This window comes from Podarcis bocagei, assembly GCF_964188305.1.
Source record: "Podarcis bocagei genome assembly, chromosome: 17".
Taxonomy (NCBI): Eukaryota; Metazoa; Chordata; class Lepidosauria; order Squamata; family Lacertidae; genus Podarcis; species Podarcis bocagei.
This window is the reverse complement of record NC_138143.1, coordinates 20,156,261-20,181,045: the sequence shown is the minus strand read 5'-3', so window position 1 is coordinate 20,181,045 and position 24,785 is coordinate 20,156,261. Positions and strand designations below refer to the sequence as shown.

At 44.9% G+C, this 24,785-nt stretch overlaps 1 protein-coding gene across 1 annotated transcript in view; it reads left to right on the top strand.

Annotated features, from left to right (window-relative positions):
• The first annotated feature begins 11,351 nt into the window (after positions 1-11,351).
• The window catches only part of SVEP1 (sushi, von Willebrand factor type A, EGF and pentraxin domain containing 1), a 128,769-nt gene continuing 115,335 nt past the window's right edge, over positions 11,352-24,785 (top strand). Inside the window, exon 1 of the mRNA XM_081175963.1 lies at positions 11,352-12,229. Within this exon, the coding sequence (XP_081032089.1) occupies positions 11,717-12,229 (513 nt within the window). The 5' untranslated portion in view covers positions 11,352-11,716. The remainder of the gene's footprint in view (positions 12,230-24,785) is intronic.

Below are 24,785 nucleotides of genomic sequence, written 5' to 3'. Positions count from 1 at the left end.
AACTTCAGGATCTGTCCTTCCAGTGAGCACTCAGGGCTGATTTCCTTAAAAATGGATAGGTTTGATCTTCTTGCAGTCCATGGGACTCTCAAGAGTCTCCTCCAGCACCAAACAATTGGAAAGTGGAAGTTGAACTAGACAGACCTTTGGTCTAATCCAGCAGGGCATTCTAAGCCCGTGAGGAGCTCACGGAGAGGTCAGGGAGAAAGGAGGGCCGTAAAGAATGAAGAGAGCTGGTGTGGTGTAGTGGCTAGAGCCCTGGACGAGGACTTGGGAGACAGGGGTGCAAATAATCCCCCCCCACTCACCTCACCGGGAGACCTTGGGCCAGTCACCGTCTCGCAACCTATCCTACCTCACAGGGGTGTTGTTGAGGATAAAATGTGAAGAGGGAGAATCGCGTACACCACCTTGAGCTCCTAGAGAAAAGTTGGGGGTATGAATGTAATAATAAATGAAAACATAAATGTCAGCTAAATCTCTTACAAGTACTGGGCACTTCATTGCAGTAGGGAACGAAGATTAAGGGGAGAAGCAACCCAAGTAGTATTATAAGAAATATTTATAAAGGCACAATCAAAGTGGGACACAATGTGGACCCCATTATCCCTTTCAATGGTGGGGTGCAATCTGCAGACAACATATTTGCATGAGCTTATCCTTAATTGCATCATAGTGTCACATTGCAAGAGGTTCTGGGGTACACCTCTCAGGTGTTGTGATTATGTGGAGACAAATATGCCTTTGGTGGGCTCTTATCAGAATCTCCTATGTGATACAGTGGTAGCTTGGTTCTCAAACTTAATCCGTTTTGGAAGTCCATTCCAAAACCAAAGCGTTCCAAAACCAAGGCGCGCTTTCCCATAGAAAGTAATGCAAAATGGATCAATCCGTTCCAGACTTTTAAAAACAACCCCTAAAACAGCAATTTCACATGAATTTTACTATCTAACGAGACAATTGATCCATAAAATGAAAGCAATAAACAATGTACTGCAGTCACACAATCAATCAGTAGCTGTACTGGGTTCCACACAGTTACAAAAACAAAAACGCAAAATAAATAGCAAAAACAGGCAGACCTCAGCGTAACACTCAGAACGGAAGTGTGCCACTCAAATCAGAAGCGTAACACTCAAACTGTAGCATGTTCGGCTTCCGAAAAATGTTCGCACTTACTTCTCTATTTGCAGTGTTTGGGTTCCAAGTTGTTTGAGTACCAAGGCATTTGAGAACCAAGGTACAGGGGAATAATAGCATTGGCCTGTATTGTCAGGATAAGTACTCAGAAAAAGGACTGTAGGAATCATCGCCACGGTTACCAGATTAAAGCTCTGAAATAAATAAAAACAAATTAAACCTATGCTTTTAGAGATAACTTTGAAACATGAGACAGTCCTCTGGGTACCTCTTCTGTGCAAACTGAAATGGATGGATGGATGGAAGCAAGAAGAACACGGCTGAATTCTTGTAGAAAGCCTATTTATTTCAGTGTGGTTTGCACAGTTGAGGTCCTTGGGGAAACCCAAAGATTCCAAAGTTAGCATTAAAGCAAAAATGATTGTAAACTTTATATTATGATTTGAGAGTGCTTAAGGAGGCCTAATCAATTTGAAAAAGAAGGGGATATGCCATCTTATTAAAAAAATTATATATATATATATATATATATATATATATATATATATATATATATATAAATTTAAGTGAACAGTAAATGGGTTTGATACAAATTATGAAGCCAGTCAAACATAATTTGACAGAAATTATGAAGCCAGTCAAACTGTAAACATGTCAGGGAAACGGAATAATCCAAAAACCCACATTTGGCATGAAGAACGGCTTCAACTATGTCAAATGCTATGCGGCCATGCTCCGGTTCCATTTTAAGAGCCTGGCAATAAGAACATCCTGTTAATTTCATGTGTGGTTTATCGGTCTGGGTGACAGCATGACTCAGGACCACTTCTGAAGTTGCTTTTAAGATACATACAAATGCCCCATAGGAAAGATTGTGTATGTGCCTATGGCAGGAGTTGCCAACCTGGCACCCCCCAGGTCATCCATGAAGGCCTTTGTTGGTGCCCACAGGCAAGGGCTTTGAGCTTTCGTGGAGAAAAATAATCTCTAGCCCTCCTAGAAAGTTAGGAATCAAAATGTGCAGGCAACCCCTTCTAAGCAGTCAACCTGGCTGCTCCCACCTCTCAGTATTTTTAGCCAATGAGTGAAGTCAGAATTGTGACTGATTGAGTTGTTTGGACACCAGGCAATGGGAATCCCCAAGGTCCTAAATAACTGCTTCTTCTCCCTCCCCTGTACCACACTTTTTCTGCTTCTGTCTTATTCTCTAGTACAGGGGTCAGCAAACTTTTTCAGCAGGGGGCTGGTCCACTGTCCCTCAGACCTTGTGGGGAGGCCAGACTATATTTTCGGGGGGGGATGAATGTATTCCTATGCCCCACAAATAACCCAGAGATGCATTTCAAATAAAAGGACACATTCTACTCATGTAAAAGCATGCTGATTCCCAGACCATCCACAGGCCGGATTTAGAAGGCGATTGGGCCGGATCCAGGCCCCGGGCCTTAGTTTGCCTACCCATGCTCTAGTAGTCCGTGGACTCTTCCGAGTTTCGCCTTCTTTCCCCCCTTGCAACCAACTTCCCCCCTGCATCTTTCCAGAGGTGTGTTCGCCTTACATCAAGTACTCCCTAGAACTTAATTTCCTGCAAAGAGCACAACACAATGTTAACAAATCTTCTCCCCACCCCAAAAAATGGCAAATGCAAAACGTAAAACATATGCAAAGCGGGTCTGTTGAGTACAAGATGGCAGCCTAAGCTATGGTTAAGGATTGGCACTGGGGGGAAAAAGGGTTAGATTCAAAGAACTCTCGAGTTGGAAGGGACCATGAGGGTCATTTAGACCAACCCCCTGCAATGTAAGAATCTTTTGCCCAACACAGGGCTCGAACCCATGACCCTAAGTCTCTCGCTCTACTGACTGAGCTAGCAGGACATATGTGACTTCACAAGGTAAATATGAGGTAAAACGGGCAGACTCTAATTTTGCGTTATGCCATGCCTCCTCACGGAAACCATTTTGTGTTATGCCCAGTCACCCATTTTGTGACTGGTGACCATAGTACTCTATCAAAATTTGGAATGTGCCCACTGGTCCAAGGAGGCTGGCAGCCCCTAGCCTATGTCCCTTTAGAAGCACTGAACAACATTAAGAAACGTCTGGATTTGGATTGGTACAAGTATTTTAAATGTGGCCCCCGCCATGGGTGGTGGGTTGTTGTTGTTGTTTGCCATTCCAAAGTGATCCTCATTCAGTCTCTTTCTCCCCCCCCCTCCCCACAGTTAACTGAACCAGATGGCACAATTTTAATAGGCATTGCCATGTTTAGGCACTAAGTATGAAGATGTGAAAAGCCACCCATAGCAATTCTGGTACCGGGGAAGTGAGTCACAAACTCATTTGCATTTTAGGAATTACACTACATAATTTCTCTGGAGTGCCGTTTCAAAACAGATTTGACATCATCTTTGCAACCCAGAACAAACCGGTTTTTTTAAGGTCTGTACTACTTTTTGTGGCTTTGAACACATCAAGTACACCCCCCCCATACTGTAAAATTAAGCACCAGATAAATTCACTTTATATCATGACTGAAAATAATCTCCCCTCTCATGCAAGAACAAGCTTGCAGTTATGCAGATTTCATTTGCATGGAAAGGAAATGGGAGGTCTCCGGTTAATTTGATGACTACTTTAATTAAAGGGACGCGGGTGGCCATAGAGGGACTGGTGCTCACAGAGCCTAGGACTTGCCAATCAGAAGGTCAGCGGTTCGAATCCCCACCACGGGGTGAGCTCCCGTTGCTCAGTCCCTGCTCCTGACAACCTAGCAGTTTGAAAGCACGTCAAAGTGCAAGTAGATAAATAGGTACCACTCCGGCGGGAAGGTAAACGGCATTTCCATGTGCTGCTCTGGTTCACCAGAAGCGGCTTAGTCATGCTGGCCACATGACCCGGAAGCTGTACGCCGGCTCCCTCGGTCAATAAAGCAAGATGAGCGCCGCAACCCCAGAATTGGCCACAACTGGACCTAATGGTTTACCTTTATTTTAATTAAATGACAAAGCAATGACAAACCTAGACAGCATCTTAAAAAGCAGAGACATCACCTTGCCAGCAAAGGTCTGTATAGTTAAAGCCATGGTTTTCCCAGTAGTGATGTATGAAAGTGAGAGCTGGACCATAAAGAAGGCTGATTGCCGAAGAATTAATGCTTTTGAATTCTGGTGCTGGAGGAGACTCTTGAGAGTCCCATGGACCGCAAGAAGATCAAACCTCTCCATTCTGAAGGAAATCAGCCCTGAGTGCTCACTGGAAGGACAGGTCCTGAAGCTGAGGCTCCAAGACCTTGGCCACTTCATGAGAAGCGAAGACTCCCTGGAAAAGACCCTGATGTTGAGAAAGATTGAGGGCACAAGGAGAAGGGGACGACAGAGGACGAGATGGTTGGACAGTGTTCTCGAAACTACGAACATGAGTTTGACCAAGCTGCCAAGCTGTTGAGCTTGGTTTGCAACACCCCTCCCAATGAAGTTTTTTATGAAATTGGCCAAAAAATCTACACTTCTTATATGGCTTGCCACATGCCCGGGTTTTTGGCGGGCAAATCATGGCTATGTCCCGGAAATTCCAGATGTATGGCAACCCTAATACCCCACCTTTTCTCCCAAGGAGCTCAAGTTCTTCATGCCTTAAGTCCCTGACACCCCATTTTCTCTTTTCAAAAACAACCTTATAATAAGGTAGATTAGTCTGAAAGATGTTGACTGGCCCAAGGTCACCCAGTGAGCTTAAGGGCTGAGTGGGGATTTCAGCCAGTGGTCTCCCAGGACTTAGTCTACCACGCTAACTACTACACCATTCTGGCTTAGACATGCCAGTCTCCAAATATAGAGTAACACAGTATGCCAACCCTAAATGTTTCTGATTGGAAGTAGGTCCCATGGCTTCTAGTGAAATTTGCCTCTATGTAAGTGAGCTCTGGGACGCAGGTGGCGCTGCGGTCTAAAACCACTGAGCCTCTTGGGCTTGTCGATCAGAAGGTAGGCGGTTCGAATCCCCGCGATGGGGTAAGCTCCCATTGCTCGGTCCCAGCTCCTGCCAACCTAGCAGTTCAAAAGCACACCAAAAAGTGCAAGTAGATAAATAGGTACCATTCCAGCGGGAAGGTAAACAGTATTTCCGTGCGCTGCTCTGGTTTTGCCAGAAGCGGCTAAGTCATGCTGGCCACATGACTTGGAAAGGTGTCTGCGGACAAATGCCGGTTCCTTCGGCCTGTAAAGCAAGATGAATGCTGCAACTCAAATCGTCTGTGACTGGAATTAACTGCCAGGGGTCCTTTACCTTTAAGTGAGCTCTGTAACTTAGCTTTTAAGATTACTTTCTGGATTGAGGATTTTTCTAGTGTCACCATACTGATTTATTGCACCCAAGATATGGAAGGGAATCTGGAATTTAATGCAAAGCATGATTGGAGTGGGGGGGGGGAGAGAATTCAGTGCAATTGGAAGAATTTAGAAAATAAAGTATTCAAGATCTGTTATTTAGATGTACGTCCAGTGGGTTTTTCATATCATTATCCTCTCCCAACTTCTAGTTTGGCTTTTTTCCACAATGCATAGAGCCAAAGTATACTGCTGTACAAAAATCTGATATTAAACAGTTGAGTGCCTAAACGTGTGTAACTAAATCGTTGTGCCTGAATGACGTTGGCAAAGTTTGGCAATGACACTATTGCTGAAGTCAAATTGCAAATGATGGGGGTAGATCTGTGTGTTTAAATCTGATTCTGAGCCAATCACTGAGAAACCAGGGGGTTTTATTTATTAAAAGTATTTTGGGTTGCCTTTCACAGTAATTACCCTCACAAGGCTTATTGTAATATAGAAAATATCATTAAAACATGTAAGATAAAATCAAGTCATTTTCGACAAAACAAATTGTCATTAGATAAAACCGTATCATTATACCCAGCTATAAAAAAATATATAATAATTTCAGCTGAAGCATCCTAACACCATCAAGAAAAAGCAAGGTAGAATAGTTGAGCTTTTATAGTCCACTTAAAAGCTTGAATTGAAAGGAAAGACCATATCTCAATGTGTAGAGTTCTAAAGATGTGGAGCCACCACCGAAAAGGCCCTCTCTAGTGAGTGCCAACCTAATTGATATTATTTGTGGGCATTCAAGGGTGGTCTCTGCAGTAGATTTCAATACAAGGGCAACTTGATGTAGGTCCTTCCAGTAACCGGTTCCTGAAGTGGGGGGGGGGGGGGCGGAGCAGCTCTTTAAGTTGAGTGCAAAAAAAATACGCCAGTTGTGACGTTAACATATGAGAGTGCTGGAGGTGAAATAGTTAAACAAGTTACCCAATCAGAACCCAGGGGGGTGGAGTCAGAGGGACTATAAAACCAGCTCTGGGAGGGGCGAAGGGAGAAGTTCATTGGGAGTTGGGTGGTTGGTTGGAGTGGGAGTGAATGGGGATAGAGTGTGGGGAGGTTGAGTTAGTGTAGCGCAATAAGCTGAGTCTGGAACAGTTAGGAGCTAGGAAGACAAGTAAATATCTGAGAGGTGATTTAGTGAGAGAGAGCAAGTAGCGGAAGCTATAGGTCTGAATAGGCACCCCATGATTGTAATTGACCGATACCGTTTATGAAACCACACGCTTGTTAAACTGCAATAAATAAACAGAAGTTTATGTTCCAATTTAAACCTGTCTGGACTCACTATTGTACCAGGTAGGGCCTGGGTGGTGGCAGTGAGAAATAAAGTGGTGGCACAGGGATCAATAGACGGTGAAACGTCCGGGGACCCTGTGTGATCGCCACACCAGTAACCAGTGCAATTGCTACAATATCGACATTACATATTCAGACCTCCTGTCTCCCACCAACATTTAGATGGCAAACATTTTGTACCAGTTGAACATGCAGTGCACTGTAGTAGCCTAGTCTGGACCTTATTAGCACATGAGTAACTGAAGCAAGTTATACTTAAAGAGCAAAATGGGCACATGGATGAAGGATACAGAGGTCAAGGTAAAGGATCCCTGGATGGTTAAGTGCAGTCAAAGGCAACTATGGGGTTGTGGCACTCATCTCTGCTTTCAGGCTGAAGGTGCCGGCGTTTGTCCTCAGACAGCTTTCTGGGTCATGTGGCCAGCATGACAAAACTGCTTGTGGTGCAACAGGACACCGTGGCAGAAAACAGAGTGCACGGAAACGCCGTTTACCTTCCCGCTGCAGTGATACCTATTTATCTACTTGCGCTGGTGTGCTTTCGAACTGCTAGGTTGGCAGGAGCTGGGACCGAGCAATGGGAGCTCACCCCGTCACACGGATTCGACCCGCCGACCTTCTGATCAGCAAGCCCAAGAGGCTCAGTGATTTAGACCACAGCGCCTCCTTCCACCGACAACTTACCTCCTTGCTAACTTCTGGTATTGCAGCGCAGCTACAGGAAAAGTGACATCATTGGACAGTGAGCAATAAAGTAAGTCATGGGAAAGTTAAGGGCTCATTCCCTCATCACTCATTCCCCACTTTCAATGTGAACAGGGTAGATTTACAAACACAAAGATCTGCATCTTTGGCTATACCTCCCATGCTGAACTAATGTAAATCACCGGAGTGTTGTTTGAAATAGTGATCAACAGGGCTATCGGCACATTTTCAAACACCGTCAAGAAGAAGGCCAGGCACACAAATTCCTCCCTTAAAAAAGCAACATTTCTCCCTCATCTCTTTTAACTGCCTTGGCGTTTTCTTTGTTTCCAAGCCATGCCTTTGTGACACTGAAGTTGACAATCTTAGCGGAATTCCTCCTTCCTTAATCCTCCGGGATCATGCGTTCTGTTTTGCAATTGAATCTATTTTTAAAGGATAAATTGCCTTTGCCCTAACTAATCATGCATATACATATAAATTATATTTTGTCTTATGGCCCACTGAGCCATCAACCTTTTGACACACAGAGTCCTATTGGGCTGAAAAGGGAAGAACTGGATGTGCGATGACAGTAGGATCAGCGGGGCGAGAATCCGTCACTCGGCAAAATGTGAATTTTCATTAATCTCTGTATGAGGAGGATTAATGTATAATTGTCTCCTAGATTTTTCAGCTTTGCACATGTGCGGAGGTTGCTGAGATTAAAATAAACTGCCGCATTTTCACAGTTAGCGGTTCCCAGCACTAGAACTGTCACGTCCTGACAGTAAGCGGTTTCAGAACATGTAGTTATAATGAGCGAAAATGTTTAATAATGTCGTAGGGCAACATGTATTTCATTTGGCTAATAAAATGGCCTAGTCAACTGGGAACTCCTGAACAACCTCTGCAAAAATGCAGTTGTAGAAAAGCATCTTAAGGCTGAATACAGATGATAGCTTTTCAGAGACCTGGAGGCTATATCGTACAGCAGCCATTGTCTGTAGAAGAAAACATTAATTTCTCTCTGTGTGTGTGTCTCATGCCATCTTCATAGTGCTTGCACAGGTTTTCTTAATTCATTAAGCAGGGAAAAAAAGTCCAGAGGCTTGATCAGTAAGTACTCTGGCAACAGACATGTGCATTTTGGTGTGATGTTCACTGCTGCCTATGAGAGTCCAGGTATTGGATGTGGGTGGCACTGTGGTCTAAACCACTGAGCCTCTTGGGCTTGCTGATCAGAAGGTCGGTGGTTCAAATCCCCGCAGTTGGGTGAGCTATCATTGCTGTCCAAGCTCCTGCCAACCTAGCAGTTCGAAAGCACACCAGTGCAAGTAGATAAATAGGTACCATTGCAGTGGGAAGGTAAACAGCATTTCCATGCACTCTGGTTCTCGTCACGGTGTTTCGTTGCTCCAGAAGCGATTTAGTCATGCTGGCCACCATGACCCAGAAAAGCTGTCTGCAGACAAATGCCAGCTTCCTTGGCCTGAAACTGAAATGAGTGCCGCAACCCCATAGTCGCCTTTGACTGGACTTAATCATCCAGGGATCCTTTACCTCCCCCCCCCCTTTTTTTTTCTTTTAGCACATATACTGCATATCCCTGCATATACTTTTAGGTAAGATTAAACGTTTTACTGGTTTAGAATGTGTAAAAGGATGGAGACATACCAACAAACACGCCTTTAAAAGAAAAGAAATATTTTATACAGAAATTATCTAGACCCAAAGCTACTTACAATCTGGTCCAGTCAATTTTGCCATTCTATCATTTGTCTGAGACTAAAGAAAGCGGTTACGTTTAGGCCAAGCTTTCCTTCCAATCAAATTCTTTCCCTCACTGCATATACCAGCCTTAGCCTTTGGGCTGAGACTTACAGGCCAAAACATCTGGAGGGCAGTAGGTTAAGGAAGATGGATAAACAAGTTATCACTGAGAAATCAGTCAAGTAGTATCTCCACCCCTGTCGTCCAGCCTGGACACTGAAGCCCAGCTCCAAGGGCCTTTTGGTGGTTCCCTCACTGCAAGAAGTGAAGGTAGCTTCAGGGAACAGGGAACCAGACAGAGGGTCTTCTTGGTAGTGGCACCCACCCTGTGGAACACCCTCCCATCAGATGTCAAGGAAATAAACAACTACAGTCAAACCTTGGTTTCCAAATGCTTCCATTTTGGAATGTTTCATCTCCCAAACGCCACAAACCCGGAAGTAAGTGTTCCGGTTTTTGAAAGTTTTTCGGAAGCTGAGTGTCCGACGCGGCTTCCGCTTGAGTGCAGGAAGCTCCTGCAGCCAATCAGAAGCCATGCCTCAGTTGTCGAACATTTCGGAAGCCGAACGGGCTTCTGGAACGGAGTATGTTCGACAACCAAGGTTTGACTGTATCTACCTTTTAGAAAACAGCTGAAGGTACAGTGGTACCTTGGGTTAAGAACTTAATTCGTTCTGGAGGTCCATTCTTAATCTGAAACTGTTCTTAACCTGAAGCACCACTTTAGCTAATGGGGCCTCCTGCTGCCGCCATGCGATTTCTGTTCTCATCCTGAAACAAAGTTCTTTACCCGAGGTACTATTTCATCTCGCTTTACTGGCCAAGGGAGCGAGAGTACAGCTTCCGGGTCATGTGGCCAGCATGACTAAGCCACTTCTGGCGAACCAGAGCAGTGCATGGAAATGCTGTTTACCTTCCCGCCGGAGCGGTACCTATTTATCTCCTTCCCCTTTGATGTGCTTTTGAACTGCTAGGTTGGCAGGAGCAGGGACCGAGCAACGGGAGCTCACCCTGTTGCGGGGATTCGAACCACCGACCTTCTGATCAGAAAGTCCTAGGCTCTGTGGTTTAACCCACAGCGCCACCCGCGTTCCTTAAGGAAAGTAATAGTCCCACTCTATTCTGCCTCGGTCAGGCCACACCTGGAATACTGTGTCCATTTATATGGGCACCACAATTGAAGAAGGATGTTGACAAGCTGGAAAGTGTGCAGATGAGGGCAACCAAGATGATCGAGGGCCTTATGAGGAATGGTCGAAGGAGCTGAGTATGTTTAGTCTGGAAAAGAGAAGACTCAGAGGAGATAGGAGAACCATCTTCAAATATCACACAGAAGAGAGAGCAAGCTTGTTTTCTCCTGCTGTGGAGGGTAGGACTCAAACCCATGGCTTCAAGTTACAAGAGAGGAGATTCTGACTAAACACCAGGAAGAATTTTCTGACAGTAAGAGCAGTTTGACAGTGGAACGGGCTCCCTCGGGAAGTTGTGAACTCTCCTTCCTTGGAGGGTTCTAGGCAGAGATTGGATGGCCGTCTGACCTGGATGCTGTAGCTGAGATTCCTGCCTTGTTTGGGGTTGGACTAAATGAGCATCAGGGGTCCCTTCCAACTCTATGATTTGACGATTCCTTGGAGGTTTTCGAGGAGACGTTGGCTGGCCATCTGTCCTGGGGATGCTTTTGCCGAGATTCCTGCCTTGCAGGGGGGAATTGGACTAGACCGTTCCAACTCTACAATCCAATGTTCTGGGACTTGCCTTCCTTTGAAATAAGGGACCTGGGAAAACACTGGGCGAGATAGGAGGCTTCCTGGAAGCGGGAGGTGGCGTCCCCCCCCCCTTCAGCCAAGCACACACTCCCCCCCCCCACCGGCCACCCCCCTCCCGGGTCTCCCGCTGCGCCTGCTGCTACAAAGTGTTTCCAATTACCGTGGCACTCGTGGTATCTGGATGCATCCCTCGAGCCCGGCATCCTCTCGCCGCCCCTCTCTCCCTCCCTCCCTCCCCTCCGTCCGGCGCTGCCTGCCAGACATATGGGATCAATCAGAGCTTAAGCCTCGGTGCCGATGTGTTTGCGCCGCCGGGAATGTTGACAGCCTGGCAGACACCGACGGCGCTCGGGTGACAAGGAATCCGGAGTCAGCCGCGACTTGAGCGAAGGGGAGGAGCAGGAGGAGGACGGAGCTTCCTCTCTCTTTCTCGCCGGTGCCCCCTTCTTCCTCCTTTTCAGAAACACGTCGAGGAAGGGCTTGAGGGACGGCAGCGCTTTCCTTCTTCCTCGCAGTCAGAGGCTAGACGCCGCAGCCGAGCGCCCCCAGAGCTCGCTATCTCTCCACGTGCGCTCTCCAAAAAGAAAGGGCTTCGCGCGCGAAAGGGGAGAAGCTCGAGGGGGCGTCCGGCGCGCGCAGCTGGGGGGAGGCGATCCGAGTTGGACCCGGGGGGATGTGGCCCCTGCTGGCAGTGTACTTGTGGGGCGGCGCGTCGCTGGTGTGGGGCTGGGCGCCGCCGCAGCCGCTCAGCCTCTCCCGCCCCGTCGACTTGAGCTCCCTGGCTGCGCGCTCGGTGTTGCCCTCGCCGGCGACGACGGAGGGCAAAGTGGAGAAGCTGGGCCGGGCTTTCAAGCGACAAGTGCGGCGCCTTAGGGAGCGGAGCGGGCGCCTGGAGCTAGTCTTCCTCGTGGACGAGTCGTCGAGCGTGGGCCAAGCCAACTTCCGCAGCGAGCTGCGCTTCGTCAAGAAGTTGCTGTCCGACTTCCCCGTGGTGCCCACGGCCACGCGCGTCGCCCTCGTCACCTTCTCGTCCAAGAACAACGTGGTGCCGAGAGTCGACTACATCTCGCCCGCGACGGCGCGGGCTCGGCAGCAGCACAAGTGCGCCTTGCTTGGCAGGGAGATCCCGGCCATCGGCTACCGAGGGGGCGGCACCTACACCAAGGGCGCCTTCCAGCAAGCGGCGGTGAGTGGCGGGCGTAACGTCGGAACGCGCAGGGTGGGTGCCAACGGGGTGCCCTCCAGCAGGGAGGGCGACTTGAATGTAATGTTAGGGGGCAGGTAAGCCCCGTCCTTTGGGAAAGATGGAGGGCACAATCAGAAGGGGACGACAGAGGGCGAGATGGTTGGACAGTGTTCTCGAAGCTACCAGCATGAGGTTGACCAAACTACGGGAGGCAGTGGAAGACAGGAGTGCCTGGTGTGCTCTGGTCCAGGGGGCCGCGAAGAGCCGGACAAAACTAAACGACTAAACAACAACAAGCCCCGTCCTGCGTAATTGATCACATGTCCGGCACACCACACCATTTGAATGGCAATGCCCATAATTTATTTAATATACATTTTTTGGTCCCACCAAAGATTTCACTGGGGGCCCCAGAGGTGCCAACTTGAATAAAATATTGGGGGGGGGGAGTAAGCCCCGCCAGCATTCTTGACCACTCTTTGAATGGCGATACCTGGTGCTTTTCCGCCCAAGGGGTACTCAATGGTACCCAGGACTGGCACCTCCTTTTTTGTTGTTAGAAAAAGTGTGGCACCTATTCTTCTAGAAAAATAGCACTGCCGGTGCCCATCAACTTGGGGGAAGAAGGGAGCCCTCAAATGTTTTAGGGGCGGCGAAGAGACCTTGGCTCCTTGGAGTTAGATGTTCTGCTCAAAGACAAAGCATCTGCACTGCAGGCAGAAGATCCAGGGTCAGTCCCTGGCATCTCCAGTGCAGATAGCTCAGCTGGTGGAGAATGAGATTCTTCATCTCAGGGTCATCGAATCAGAGAACTGTAGAGTTGGAAGGGACCACAAAGATCATCTATTCTAGCCCCAAACCCTGCAATGCAGGAAACCTTTGCTCAGTGTGGGGCTCAGGGCCGGATTTAGGTTTGATGAGGCCCTAAGCTACCGAAGGTAATGGGGCCCTTTATATGTCCAGCTGTCCTTTGTCAACAACAAATTGTTGCTGTTTTTTGTGTTGAATGTGTGCTATATGGTAATTTATGGACCTAATAGGTATCTCAAGCCATTTGCCGTGCAACCAGTCCATGCAGAATGTAGGCAGCCTATATATAAAAGGTAAAGGGACCCTTGACCATTAGGTCCAGTTGCAGATGACTCTGGGGTTGTGGCGCTCATCTCACTTTACTGGCCAAGCGAACCGGAGTACAGCTTCCAAGTCATGTGGCCATCAGGACTTCTGGCGAACCAGAGCAGCGTACAGAAACGCTGTTTACCTTCCCAACGGAGCGGTACCTATTTATCTACTTGTACTTTGACGTGCTTTCGAACTGCTAGGTTGGCAGGAGCAGGGTTCAATCAATGGGCGCTCACCCCATTGCGGAGATTCAAACCGCCGACCTTCTGATCGGCAAGTCCTAGGCTCTGTGGGTTTACCCACAGCGCCACCCGCGTCCACCCTATGAAATGAACAAACCTGAGATATTTTAGGGAGCAGTCTAGCAGACGGGGCCCATGACTTACATCATAGGAGCCTACACAACAGAAAACACTTTTGCTGTATGTAGGCTTTATTTTATTTGTCTTTTATCTTATATTTTGGAAATGTGCATCCAGGGTTTTTTTTTTCCTTTATTTTTTTGGGGGGCCCCCAAGAGAGTGGGGCCCTAAAGCTATAGCTTGCTTAGCTTATACAGTGGTACCTTGGGTTACATACGCTTCAGGTTACAGACTCCGCTAACCCAGAAATAGTACCTCGTGTTAAGAACTTTGCTTCAGGATGAGAACAGAAATTGCGTGGCAGCGGCAGGAGGCCCCATTAGCTAAAGTGGTGCTTCAGGTTAAGAACAGTTTCAGGTTAAGAACAGACCTCCGGAACGAATTAAGTACTTAACCCGAGGTACCACTGTACATAAATTCGGCACTGGTGGGGCTCAAACCCACGCCCCTTAGATTAAGAGTCTCAGACTCTACTGACTGAGCTAGGGTCGAGGGTAGGTAGGACAATGAGATTGGGTAGGCCAATGGTCATATTCGGTACAAGGCAGCTCCCTATATTTCTAAAGGGGTTTGAGCACAAGACTCTTAAGCTCAGAGTTGTGTGTTTGAGACGCACATTGGACAAAAGATTCCTGCATTCCAGGAGGGGTGGAATACATGACCCTCATGAATAGGAGACAGCCCTTAGGGGCCGAGGTCCCTTTGCCCCCCTCCCCATAAAATATTGGGGGGGGGGGGAAGTTGATGGACATTCAAATGGTGAGCATGTGCTACATTATGTGATTGATTTTGTGGGGCGGGTCTTACCTTTACGTTCCCTCCACATAAACATTTTTATAGGGATACATTAAATTTGACAACAGTAAGTCTAGTTCTCTGATGCTTGCATTATGGGCTCCCACAAGACCTTCAAAAATCTTGAATTTCGAATTTATTTGAAGTTGAGTCCCAACGATTTCCAAATTTGGGACATGGATCTTCAAAATGTGCATGCCACAAAATCTGAGCAACGTGCACTCCAGGAATTATGTATATTACCTTCATTCGATATTTGTGGTGGCGACTGGTATTGAACATACAGCTCACTCTTGCACTACTTAAGTTGTAGAAGCCTTTTAGCAGGCAAAGCCGAGTTGCTTGCAGAAGGTACTCAGTAACAGCAATGAGTTTTGAACAAAATGTTTGTGTCAGTGAAATTTGCTGACTTCCAACAGGAAACACTGTTACCTCCAAAATAAATACTTTCATCACACATAGACAAATAAACACATCTACACTACCAAACACCTATGTAGCTTTGATATGTACATAGAGTTGTAGCGTCACATGCAATTTCAGGGTGAAACTAGGCTTCATTCCCCCCCCCCAGGTCAAAGACCCAGTGTGGCACCCGCATTGCACATTTGCATACACACGAACACAGGATGGGGGCCTCAATGGCGGCCCTCTGGAGGCTTCACCTGGGCAAAAAACGACTAGCTCTCTTCCCGCCTCCCCGCCCCTGGTAGCTAGGGCACTGATGTGGGGCTGGGTGATATCAGCTTTTCAACACCACAATGTATCACCACCCAAACATTGTGATATAGAGGTAAAGGTAAAGGGACCCCTGACCGTTACGTCTAGTCGTGACCGACTGTGGGGTTGCGGCGCTCATCTCACTTTATTGGCCGAGGCAGCATACAGCTTCCAGGTCATGTGGCCAGCAGGACGAAGCTGCTTCTGGTGAACCAGAGCAGCGCACGGAAACACCGTTTACCTTCCCGCCGGAGCGGTACCTATTTATCTACTTGCACTTTGACACGCTTTCAAGCTGCTAGGTAGGCAGGAGCAGGGACCGAGCAATGGGAGCTCACCCCATCGTGGGGATTCGAACCGCCTACCTTCTGATCGGCAAGTACTAGGCTCTGTGGTTTAACCCACAGTGCCCCCCGCGTCCCTTGGTTCAAATGCCAATTCACCCTCTTGATATACAGTGGTACCTTGGTTCTCGAACGTAATTTGTTCTGGAAGTCCGTTCAACTTCCGAAATGTTCGAAAACCAAGGCGCAGCTTCTGATTGGCTGCAGGAGCTTCCTGCATGCAAGTGGAAGCCGTGTCAGATGTTCGGCTTCTGAAAAGCATTCGAAAACCGGAATACAGTGGTGCCTCGCAAGATGAAAAGAATCCATTCTGTGATTCTCTTCGTCTAGAGGTTTTTTCGTCTTGCAAAGCAAGCTAATTGAAGGATTAGCGGATTAGCGCTATTAGCGGCTTTTAGCGGCTTATCTGCTGATCAGATCAGCTGATAAGCAGCTTAGCAGCTTAGAAAAAGGGGGGAGGGGGAAAACCAGCAGGAACTCGCAAGACATTGTCGTCTTGCGAAGCAAGCCCATAGGAAATTCGTTTTGCGAAGCACCTCCAAAACGGAAAACTTTCGTCTAGCGAGTTTTCCGTCTTGCGAGGCATTCGTCTTGCGGGGCACCACTGTACCTACTTCCGGGTTTTCGGCATCTGGGAGCCGATTTGTTTGTCAGCTAAGCTGTTCGAGAACCAAGGTTCCACTGTATAGTGTTACATTGCAATGTTGAAAAGTGGAGGGAGGAAAAACATGCATCGAGCCTGGGGCCATGAGGTGCTGGGGTGAAAGCACCTCTGCTCCCTTGGTGGGGGCAGGGGTCCTTTCACCCCATTCCCTCATGGGTAAGGGATACTAATGGGATACTGAGTAAGGCATACTAATGAAGCCCCCTTCCACACTTGCTTACATCTTATCCCCCACTAAGGAATGCTCCAAGGTTTTGTTGTTGTTGTTTATATTTTATGAAGTTTTCATTTTACAATACAGTGGTACCTTGAGTTACATACGCTTCAGGTTACAGACTCCGCTAACCCAGAAATAGTACCTCGGGTTAAGAACTTTGCTTCAGGATGAGAACAGAAATTGCGCGGCAGCAGCGCGGCAGCAGCAGGAGGCCCCATTAGCTAAAGTGGTGCTTCAGGTTAAGAACAGTTTCAGGTTAAGAACGGACCTCCGGAATGAATTAAGTATTTAACCCGAGGTACCACTGTATATAAATACTTCCTCATTTTTCACAATTAACTTTTGCTCATATGAGCTTGTCAACTCACCCCCCCCCTCCATCTCATGGTTACCTTAATTCAGGCATGTCCAAAGTCCTTTTCGCGGGCCTAATCTGGCTTGGCGGTCAGTTTAATCTGCCCCCTATGGCAGTTTATTTCCTTAAAAAAAGGTCAACAACCGTGGTTGGCCCTCACAGCCCTTCACTTCATCAAATCTGCCCTTTTTGGGGGAAAAGTTTGGACACCACTGTAATTCTTTACTTTGCCATCACAGTTGTGTTTCTTCCTGTTTACAATACTGTACACCATTTCACATTTTTAAAAGAATATGTAAAGAGGTAGAGCCATCATCATTACAAGTATTCTTAAGCCAGTCCTGCTAGCGTTTTTAATTGTTTGCAGTTGCCTTTCAAATATTGTATAAATTTACCCCAGTCTTTTTGGAAAGCTTGATCACGCTGGTTTCAGATTTTCCCAGTCAGCTTCGCCAGCTCTGCATATTCCATCCTCTTCGTCTTCCACTCTACAGTTGTTGGTAGTTACTGTTGCTTCTACTTCTGTGTAGAAGTACTGTGTCCAGTTCTGGGCACCACAATTCAAGAAGGACACTGACAAACTGGAACGTGTCCAGAGGAGGGCAACCAAAATGGTCAAAGGCCTGGAAACGATGCCTTATGAGGAACAGCTAAGGGAGCTGGGCATGTTTAGCCTGGAGAAGAGGAGGTTAAGGGGTGATATGATAGCCATGTTCAAATATATAAAAGGATATCACATAGAGGAGGGAGAAAGGTTGTTTTCTGCTGCTCCAGAGAAGCGGACACGGAGCAATGGATCCAAACTACAAGAAAGAAGATTCCACCTAAACATTAGGAAGAACTTCCTGACAGTAAGAGCTGTTCGACAGTGGAATTTGCTGCCAAGGAGTGTGGTGGAGTCTCCTACTTTGGAGGTCTTTAAGCAGAGGCTTGACAACCATATGTCAGGAGTGCTCTGATGGTGTTTCCTGCTTGGCAGGGGGTTGGACTCAATGGCCCTTGTGGTCTCTTCCAACTCTATGATTCTATGATTCTACTTCTGGGCTAATAAAGTCCTGGCTGCGCCAAGGTTTTTTTTTTGGGGGGGGGGGTTAAGAAAATGATTCCCAGGATTATCAACACTGAATGAATAGGAATCGGTTCAAACATTCAGATCATGAAATTACATCAATGCATGTTTAGGACAGCATCTAACTCGTTTTTTGAGCCTCAAAGTTGTCAAATTGTCATTTTCACCATACTAATGAGAGTTACCTGTTTTAGCATGCAATATTATTTCTATGTTTATATGCATTTCTCTTGCCTAACGCGTTAACAGCTGTAATAATTCAACACATGTTAACCACTTGGTAAGAGCCTTTATTTATTGAGGAAAGCTATGATCACATGTACTACAGTCAAACCTCGGTTGTCAAACGTAATCCATTCCGGAAGACCGTTCAACTTCTGAAACATTCGACAACCAAAAACTGAAGCCTCAATAGAATAGAGAAACTCAAAACGGAAGCCGCGTAGCATGTTCGGCTTCCGAAAACCGTTCAAAAACCACAGCAGTTACTTCTGGGTTTTCGGTGTTCGGGAGCCGAAACGTTCCAAAATGGAGGCGTTCGAGAACCGAGGTTTGACTGTAACCATTTTCCTGACAGCTTGTGGCACCTTAAAGAATAACAAATTCATTATGGTATATGCTTTTGTGGCCTGGAACCTACCGGTACTTCATCACATATAATATATACACAGTGTATATCATAGAAGATCTCTGGAAATCTGCATGGCATTTGTCATGTGGTAAAGTGGAATGTGGCAGCTTTTATTTAATAAATGACTCTTTAGGTATTTGTATAACATTTTTCATGTAACATCCCAAGGTGGCTCACAACATAAAACATACAACAATCCACTAAGTAGGTGAAGAAATTGAATCAGGGTTCAGTAGCAATCTTTATACTGTTCTGTCATCTCAAAAGTATAAGGTAAAGCTAAGGCTTCTATATTTGCTCTGTGAGACAGAAATTATTCACAGTCTCTTGCTTGGGGGCATTAAAATTATCTTATTTTTATGCTGCAACTTAATCACAGTCCTTTAAAAAAAAATCCTTTGTAACATGTCCTACACAAATACATTTATTATTAAAGACGTGCATAAAATATAGGGCAAAGTTAAATACTTTCATGTCTCACTAAAATCAGTGGAGCTTAACCTAGCTGCGTATCCCTCACACTTAACTGGGAGCAAGTCCCATAGAACTCAGAGGGGCTTACTTCTGAGTAAACATGGATTGCGCTGTTGCTTAATGTTGCCTGGATCAGGTCCAGGGAGTTTTGTATGAAAAAGGTAAAAAAAAAATTGTTTATGTTAACGTAGGAACTTTTTTTTTATTTAAGCAGGAATAAGTAAGAGGTAATTAATGTTTTTTATAATTTATGTTTGCATGATGCATTTCCCAATTCAAATATATGTTATTATTTATTAAATTTGTATACCATCCTGTACCTGCAGGTCTTAGGGTGGTTCAAATATAAAAATCATCACTTGCTTGAATATAGATTTACTTGTAAAATGTCTTCCTTGCTTTCTACCTTAACACTAACCAAATTTGCAAGTAAATCCACAAATTTCAGGTGGATATGGCTGCCATCAAATGCGAGCTTAGTAGGGAGTCAGTCCTGTTGAGGTCTGTGGGGTTTAATTCTACGTGAATATGCTCAGTCGTGCTGCACAAGAGCATTTATGACACCATTATCTTGTTTGCTTATTTATCTTATGCTGTAATTCTGTGCACACTTTTCTGGGAGTAAGCCACACACTGAAAACTGTGCTCCTTACTTCTGAGTGAAATTGCATAGGATTCTGCTGCTTGTATTCACATACAGTTCAAAATGGTCCAATGCCACCCATACAGCTCTGCAGTTCTTGATTCAAAGGAGTGCATGCAATTCATGAAGTGGCTAAGTGGCTAACTTTTAAAATAAAAACACCCTCCCCCCAAAAAAAGTTTTTTTGAAGACACAGACATTTATTATGACATAAGGCTATATGGACGCGGGTGGCACTGTGGGTTAAACCACAGAGCCTAGTACTTGCCGATCAGAAGGTTGGTGGTTCAAATCCCCGCGGCGGGGTGAGCTCCCGTTGCTCAGTCCCTGCTCCTGCCAACCTAGCAGTTCGAAAGCACGTCAAAGTGCAAGTAGATAAATAGATACTGCTCTGGCAGGAAGGTAAATGGCGTTTCCGTGCGCTGTTCTGGTTCGCCCAAAGCGGCTTAGTCATGCTGGCCACATGACCCGGAAGCTGTACACCGGCTCCCTCTGCCAATAAAGCGAGATGAGCGCCGCAACCCCAGAGTCTGCCACGACTGGACCTAATGGTCAGGGGTCCCTTTAAGGCTATATCACAATAAATTTGTCAGTTTCCGTTGCTTTAGCATTCCGTCTTCGTAACTGCAGCAGACTTAACCCACCTATTCCTCTGGAATTATTTTTCAGTAACCTTTGTTTCTTTGGGATTTTCCGCTGGTTTTTAGGAGCAAAGGGTAATTCATTCTTCAGAGAACTACGTTGACGTATCAGCATATCAGAAAGCATCTTCCAGGGTACCAGAGACAGCAACCCAAGTGTCCACTGTATATCATTGATCTTGTTCAATGCTCGGTGTATCTAAATAGGTTTCAAATCCAGTTAGGAATATCCCAAGTGTTCTTTGCCCAGTGTGGTAAGGAGCAAGAAATTGGTTTGAAACCATGTGGTATATTATCATAAGGTATAGTATTATCTCTAGGATATTTTGCCACAGATTCTTTTTAAATTCGTTTTGGTTAGCATTTCACAAATTCCATTTCAATAATCACACAGAACATCAGTATAAACATCAGCAATTGGAGTACAACATCCTTAGAGCTAGATAGAGCTTTAGCAGTAGAACAGTATCTCCAGAGGTATATAATCTACTCATTTCATCCTGACACCCATGGTCATAAATCTCTCAAAAAGAGAACTTGGAGGAATTGCCACTGATTTCAGTGTCACACAGTTCAACACACTGGCCCAAATCAAAGACAGGTTAGTCTCACTAAAGCCCCATTGAAATTAATGGGGCAGCTGGCCTGTTGAATTCAGTGGAACATAAGTATAAGTGATTTGGACCACTATTTATTTTAAATGTGATTTGTTAGCATGATACAATTCCTCCCAATATAATCCATTGATCCTCTAAAATGAGGATGCTAGAATCACCATCTTCTCGTAATGAAGTATTGTGTGCTGTAAATTGACTCAGCCAGATGTAATTGGTTCTCTCTTGATATTTAATATATCTCGTCCATTTTCTAAGGGGCTCTTACCTTGTGAATCTTCTTGCCAGACAAATTGCAACTTGGAGATACAAACAGTACTGTCCTGTCCTGGTAGGGATTATAGAAGACTTCTATTATGTTGAAATGCCATTACTGGAATGAATAGAGGAACTTGCACTTCAATGTAACAACCACCTTTTTTCTCTTCTTGTGAGCTATTATGCCACTGTCCTCTATTTTTAAACACTATTGTATTACACCTATGCTCCTTGTGTTTCCTTTGTGATATTTCTCCTTTACTGACTTTAATTATTCACCCATGTTCACTTGCTTCCCCAAATTTAAAAATAATTATTTCATTATGTTTACACAAAAAGACTCAAATCCTTTCTTCCAAGAGGCTCTCCGAAATATACCCGAAATCTTTATGGAAGTGCATTATGGGATATTGAGATGTAAACTGTTGTTCCTCTGGAACAAAAGGACAAGTGGTGTGGTAGGAGCTCTGGAGTATTGTAGCCGTAACCCATTGACTTATGGTCCAAAGGCCACAAATCAATCTAAGCCCCATTGAATTTAAAGGAGCTTTCTCTCAGAAAAGTGGTCATAGGAGATCTATAAGTCTTCTGACTAGAAATGAATAGAATTCTGCTGCAGAAGGTCTTATTCCTGGCCTGCAAAGTTTAGAACGCATATTCTACGTTTTATGGATGTCTTGCATTTTATAAAGCTGAGTCAACCAGTTTGAATAGCCCCTGATAGTCACTCACCCAAGATTGAGCAGTAGCTTTGTGGATGAATGGAGCTTTCAACCCAGACTTCCTGGGCCAAGTCCAATATTCCGTCCACTACACTGCATGTTCGCCTGGGGTAATGCCAATACAGTAGTGCTATGTTTAAGGTGATAATACATTAGGGCTGGTCAATATTTGGTTTTTAGCATTCGTGATATATCACCAGCTGAACTGAAATAAGGATGGAGCTATGGAGAGCCATGGTTTTTCCTGCACTGTGATTTTTGCTGCCGCCTGCTCTTTGATCTTAGCTGAAATCAACAATGTAAAGTTATTCCATCCAGAAGTTAGAAGGAAGGACAAGCTTTTGGCCGTCTTGACTACCCAAGTTCAATACAGTGGTACCTTGGTTCTCAAACTTAATCTGTTCGGGAAGTCCATTCCAAAACCAAAGCATTCCAAAACCAAGGCATGCTTTCCCATAGAAAGTAATGCAAAATGGATCAATCTGTTCCAGACTTTTAAAAACAACCCCTCAAACATCAATTTAACACTGAATTTTACTATCTAATGAGACCCTTGTTCCATAAAATGAAAGCGATAAACAAGGTACTGCAGTCACACAGTCAATCAATCGGTAGCTGAACTGGGTTCCACACAGTCACAAAAACAAAACAAAATAGCCACAAAAACACAAAATAAATATCAAAAACAGACTGACCTCAGCGGAACTCTCAAAATGGAAGTGTGGCACTCAAATCAGAAGTGTAACACTCAAAACGGAGCACATTCAGCTTCCGAAAATAGTTCGCAAACTGGAACGCATACTTCCGGGTTTGCAGTGTTTGGGTTTCAAGTTGTTTGAGTATCAAGTTGTTTGAGAACCAGGGTACCACTGTATTTGTAAGGTCGAACAAAGGAGATGAAAATTAATTAAATGCAAATGAGTATTCAGGTTAGTCACTGCTCTGTGATTTATGATACAGTTACAGCCTAGTTTTCTGTGCTTAGTTATTCACCTTTGCTTTAAAATACAATTTTAATTTGAAGACTCCTTGGTGTTGCTCTTTCAAGAGATCTCTTGCTAGAGATCAAGAATAGCCACTGAGTTGTTTTATCTCCTGCTCTCTGGGACGTGCAATTACTCCTTGTGATAGAAGAAACAAAGGCAGTCATATTACTGTTGCTGGCTGTGCTGAAGGAAGGAATGCAATTAGTTATCTTTACTTAGTGGTGCGAGAAAGAAAAATAGCTGAGTTTTTCCTAGTGGAGTGAAGAAAAACATTTACTGAAAAAGCAGACTTTGAACTGACAGGTTAATCAATTACAAAGTGTTAAGGGACCTAATTGCACGGTTAATTCTACGAGAGTTTAAGGAATTTTTTACAACCACTTTGGACCAGATTTCAAACTTTGCTTCAGCATTTTACTCTTTAAGATTTATGGGGAATATTCACCCTAAATTCTTCTACCGTGGAGTGTGTTTTCTTCCAGTTGTAAGAGATCGAATACTTAGCCAGATAAACTCAAAAATATATTAGTAATTGTATTATCTTGCATATCCTTGTTATCTCACTAAATTCAGGTACAAAAATACTTTGTCCCACATTGCCACAATGTAAATATATTCATTGTGTTAACGAGAGCCACTCTAATGTGGGTCCTTAGTTACTGTGGACATGTAAATAAACGTTTCTTCCCCTTGGAACATTCCTTCACACCAAACACATTTCATGTTGCTGACATGTCCTTGGAAAAATTACATGAAATTTAAGGGAAGGGGTGTGTGAAATGATGGTTGATCTTCTCAACAGGAGAAAAAAAAGGGGTTGGTAAACCTGTGGCCTTCTAGATGTTGTTTAAAAAAATGTATTGTTTTAATTAAAAAACGAAAGAAAGAAACTCCATATAAGGGTAACAACAGGAAGATTTAAAGGAACTATTGGAAACTCAAGGCAGTAGAGACATAAGATGATCAGAGCCCCACCGAACTTGAAGCATGGGAAGTCCCAATAAAAATTTATAATTTGGCAGAATATTCGGACTATATGATATGTATTTGTATAATTTGGAATATTTAATGTGATTTGATTGGATTGTTAAAATGGAAAATTTAATAAAAATTATTTTTAAAAAAGAAAAGAAAGAAACACCATATAAAGTATAGACGCCGTTCAGGTTTATTGGCAAAGGTAGGACTTTCTGGTATAAGAAAAAGGAGTAATTAAGAACATATTCTAATATTCTGTACTTCTAGTACAATATGAAGATTAGCAGAGGTTCGTCACACCCTAAGGTCTTGCTTGTGTTTTATGTGTTTTGGACATAGTAGTTTCAGCTGTGATATTGCAATGCTTGGAATGAAACCACAGTCTCTTGTTTTCCTTCGACACCCCCCACCCCACCCCCACCCACCTTGTGGGTCCATTGTTTGGAGCCAATGGAGACCAGCCAGGAGTGTCTGACTCTGAGGCAGCTGGGGCTATATTGGAATTTTCAGCTGAGGAAGCAGCAAAACATGTGAACATGACCCGAAAGTTTAAAAATGCAGGGCATATATATAATCTCTGTTGTTTATGAGAGGCATAATTAGGCCCAATGACGAGGTTGCCCACAGGTGACTCCTAAATGAACTTCTGGACAAAACTTAGGATAAAGAGAAATCTTGTGTATCAGAATTTCAGGGGGCCATAGATTATGTGGGGCTAAAACAGAGGAGTAGAACTTATGTTTTAACCTGGTTCTGTCCTCCCAAAGCAAAAGGTGGCCTGTTTCTTAGAGCAGAAGGTGATAAATTATTCTGTTTCCCATCAAATTTTCTCCCCACGTTCCGACTCGCTATTTCCTTTCTCTGCAGCTGAGCAGCATCCCAGAAAATGATCTCCAGTGGGGGGGGAGCATTTGTGTGTGTGGCCCTCCTCAGGTTCTCCTTCTGTAGGAAGGACGCTGGT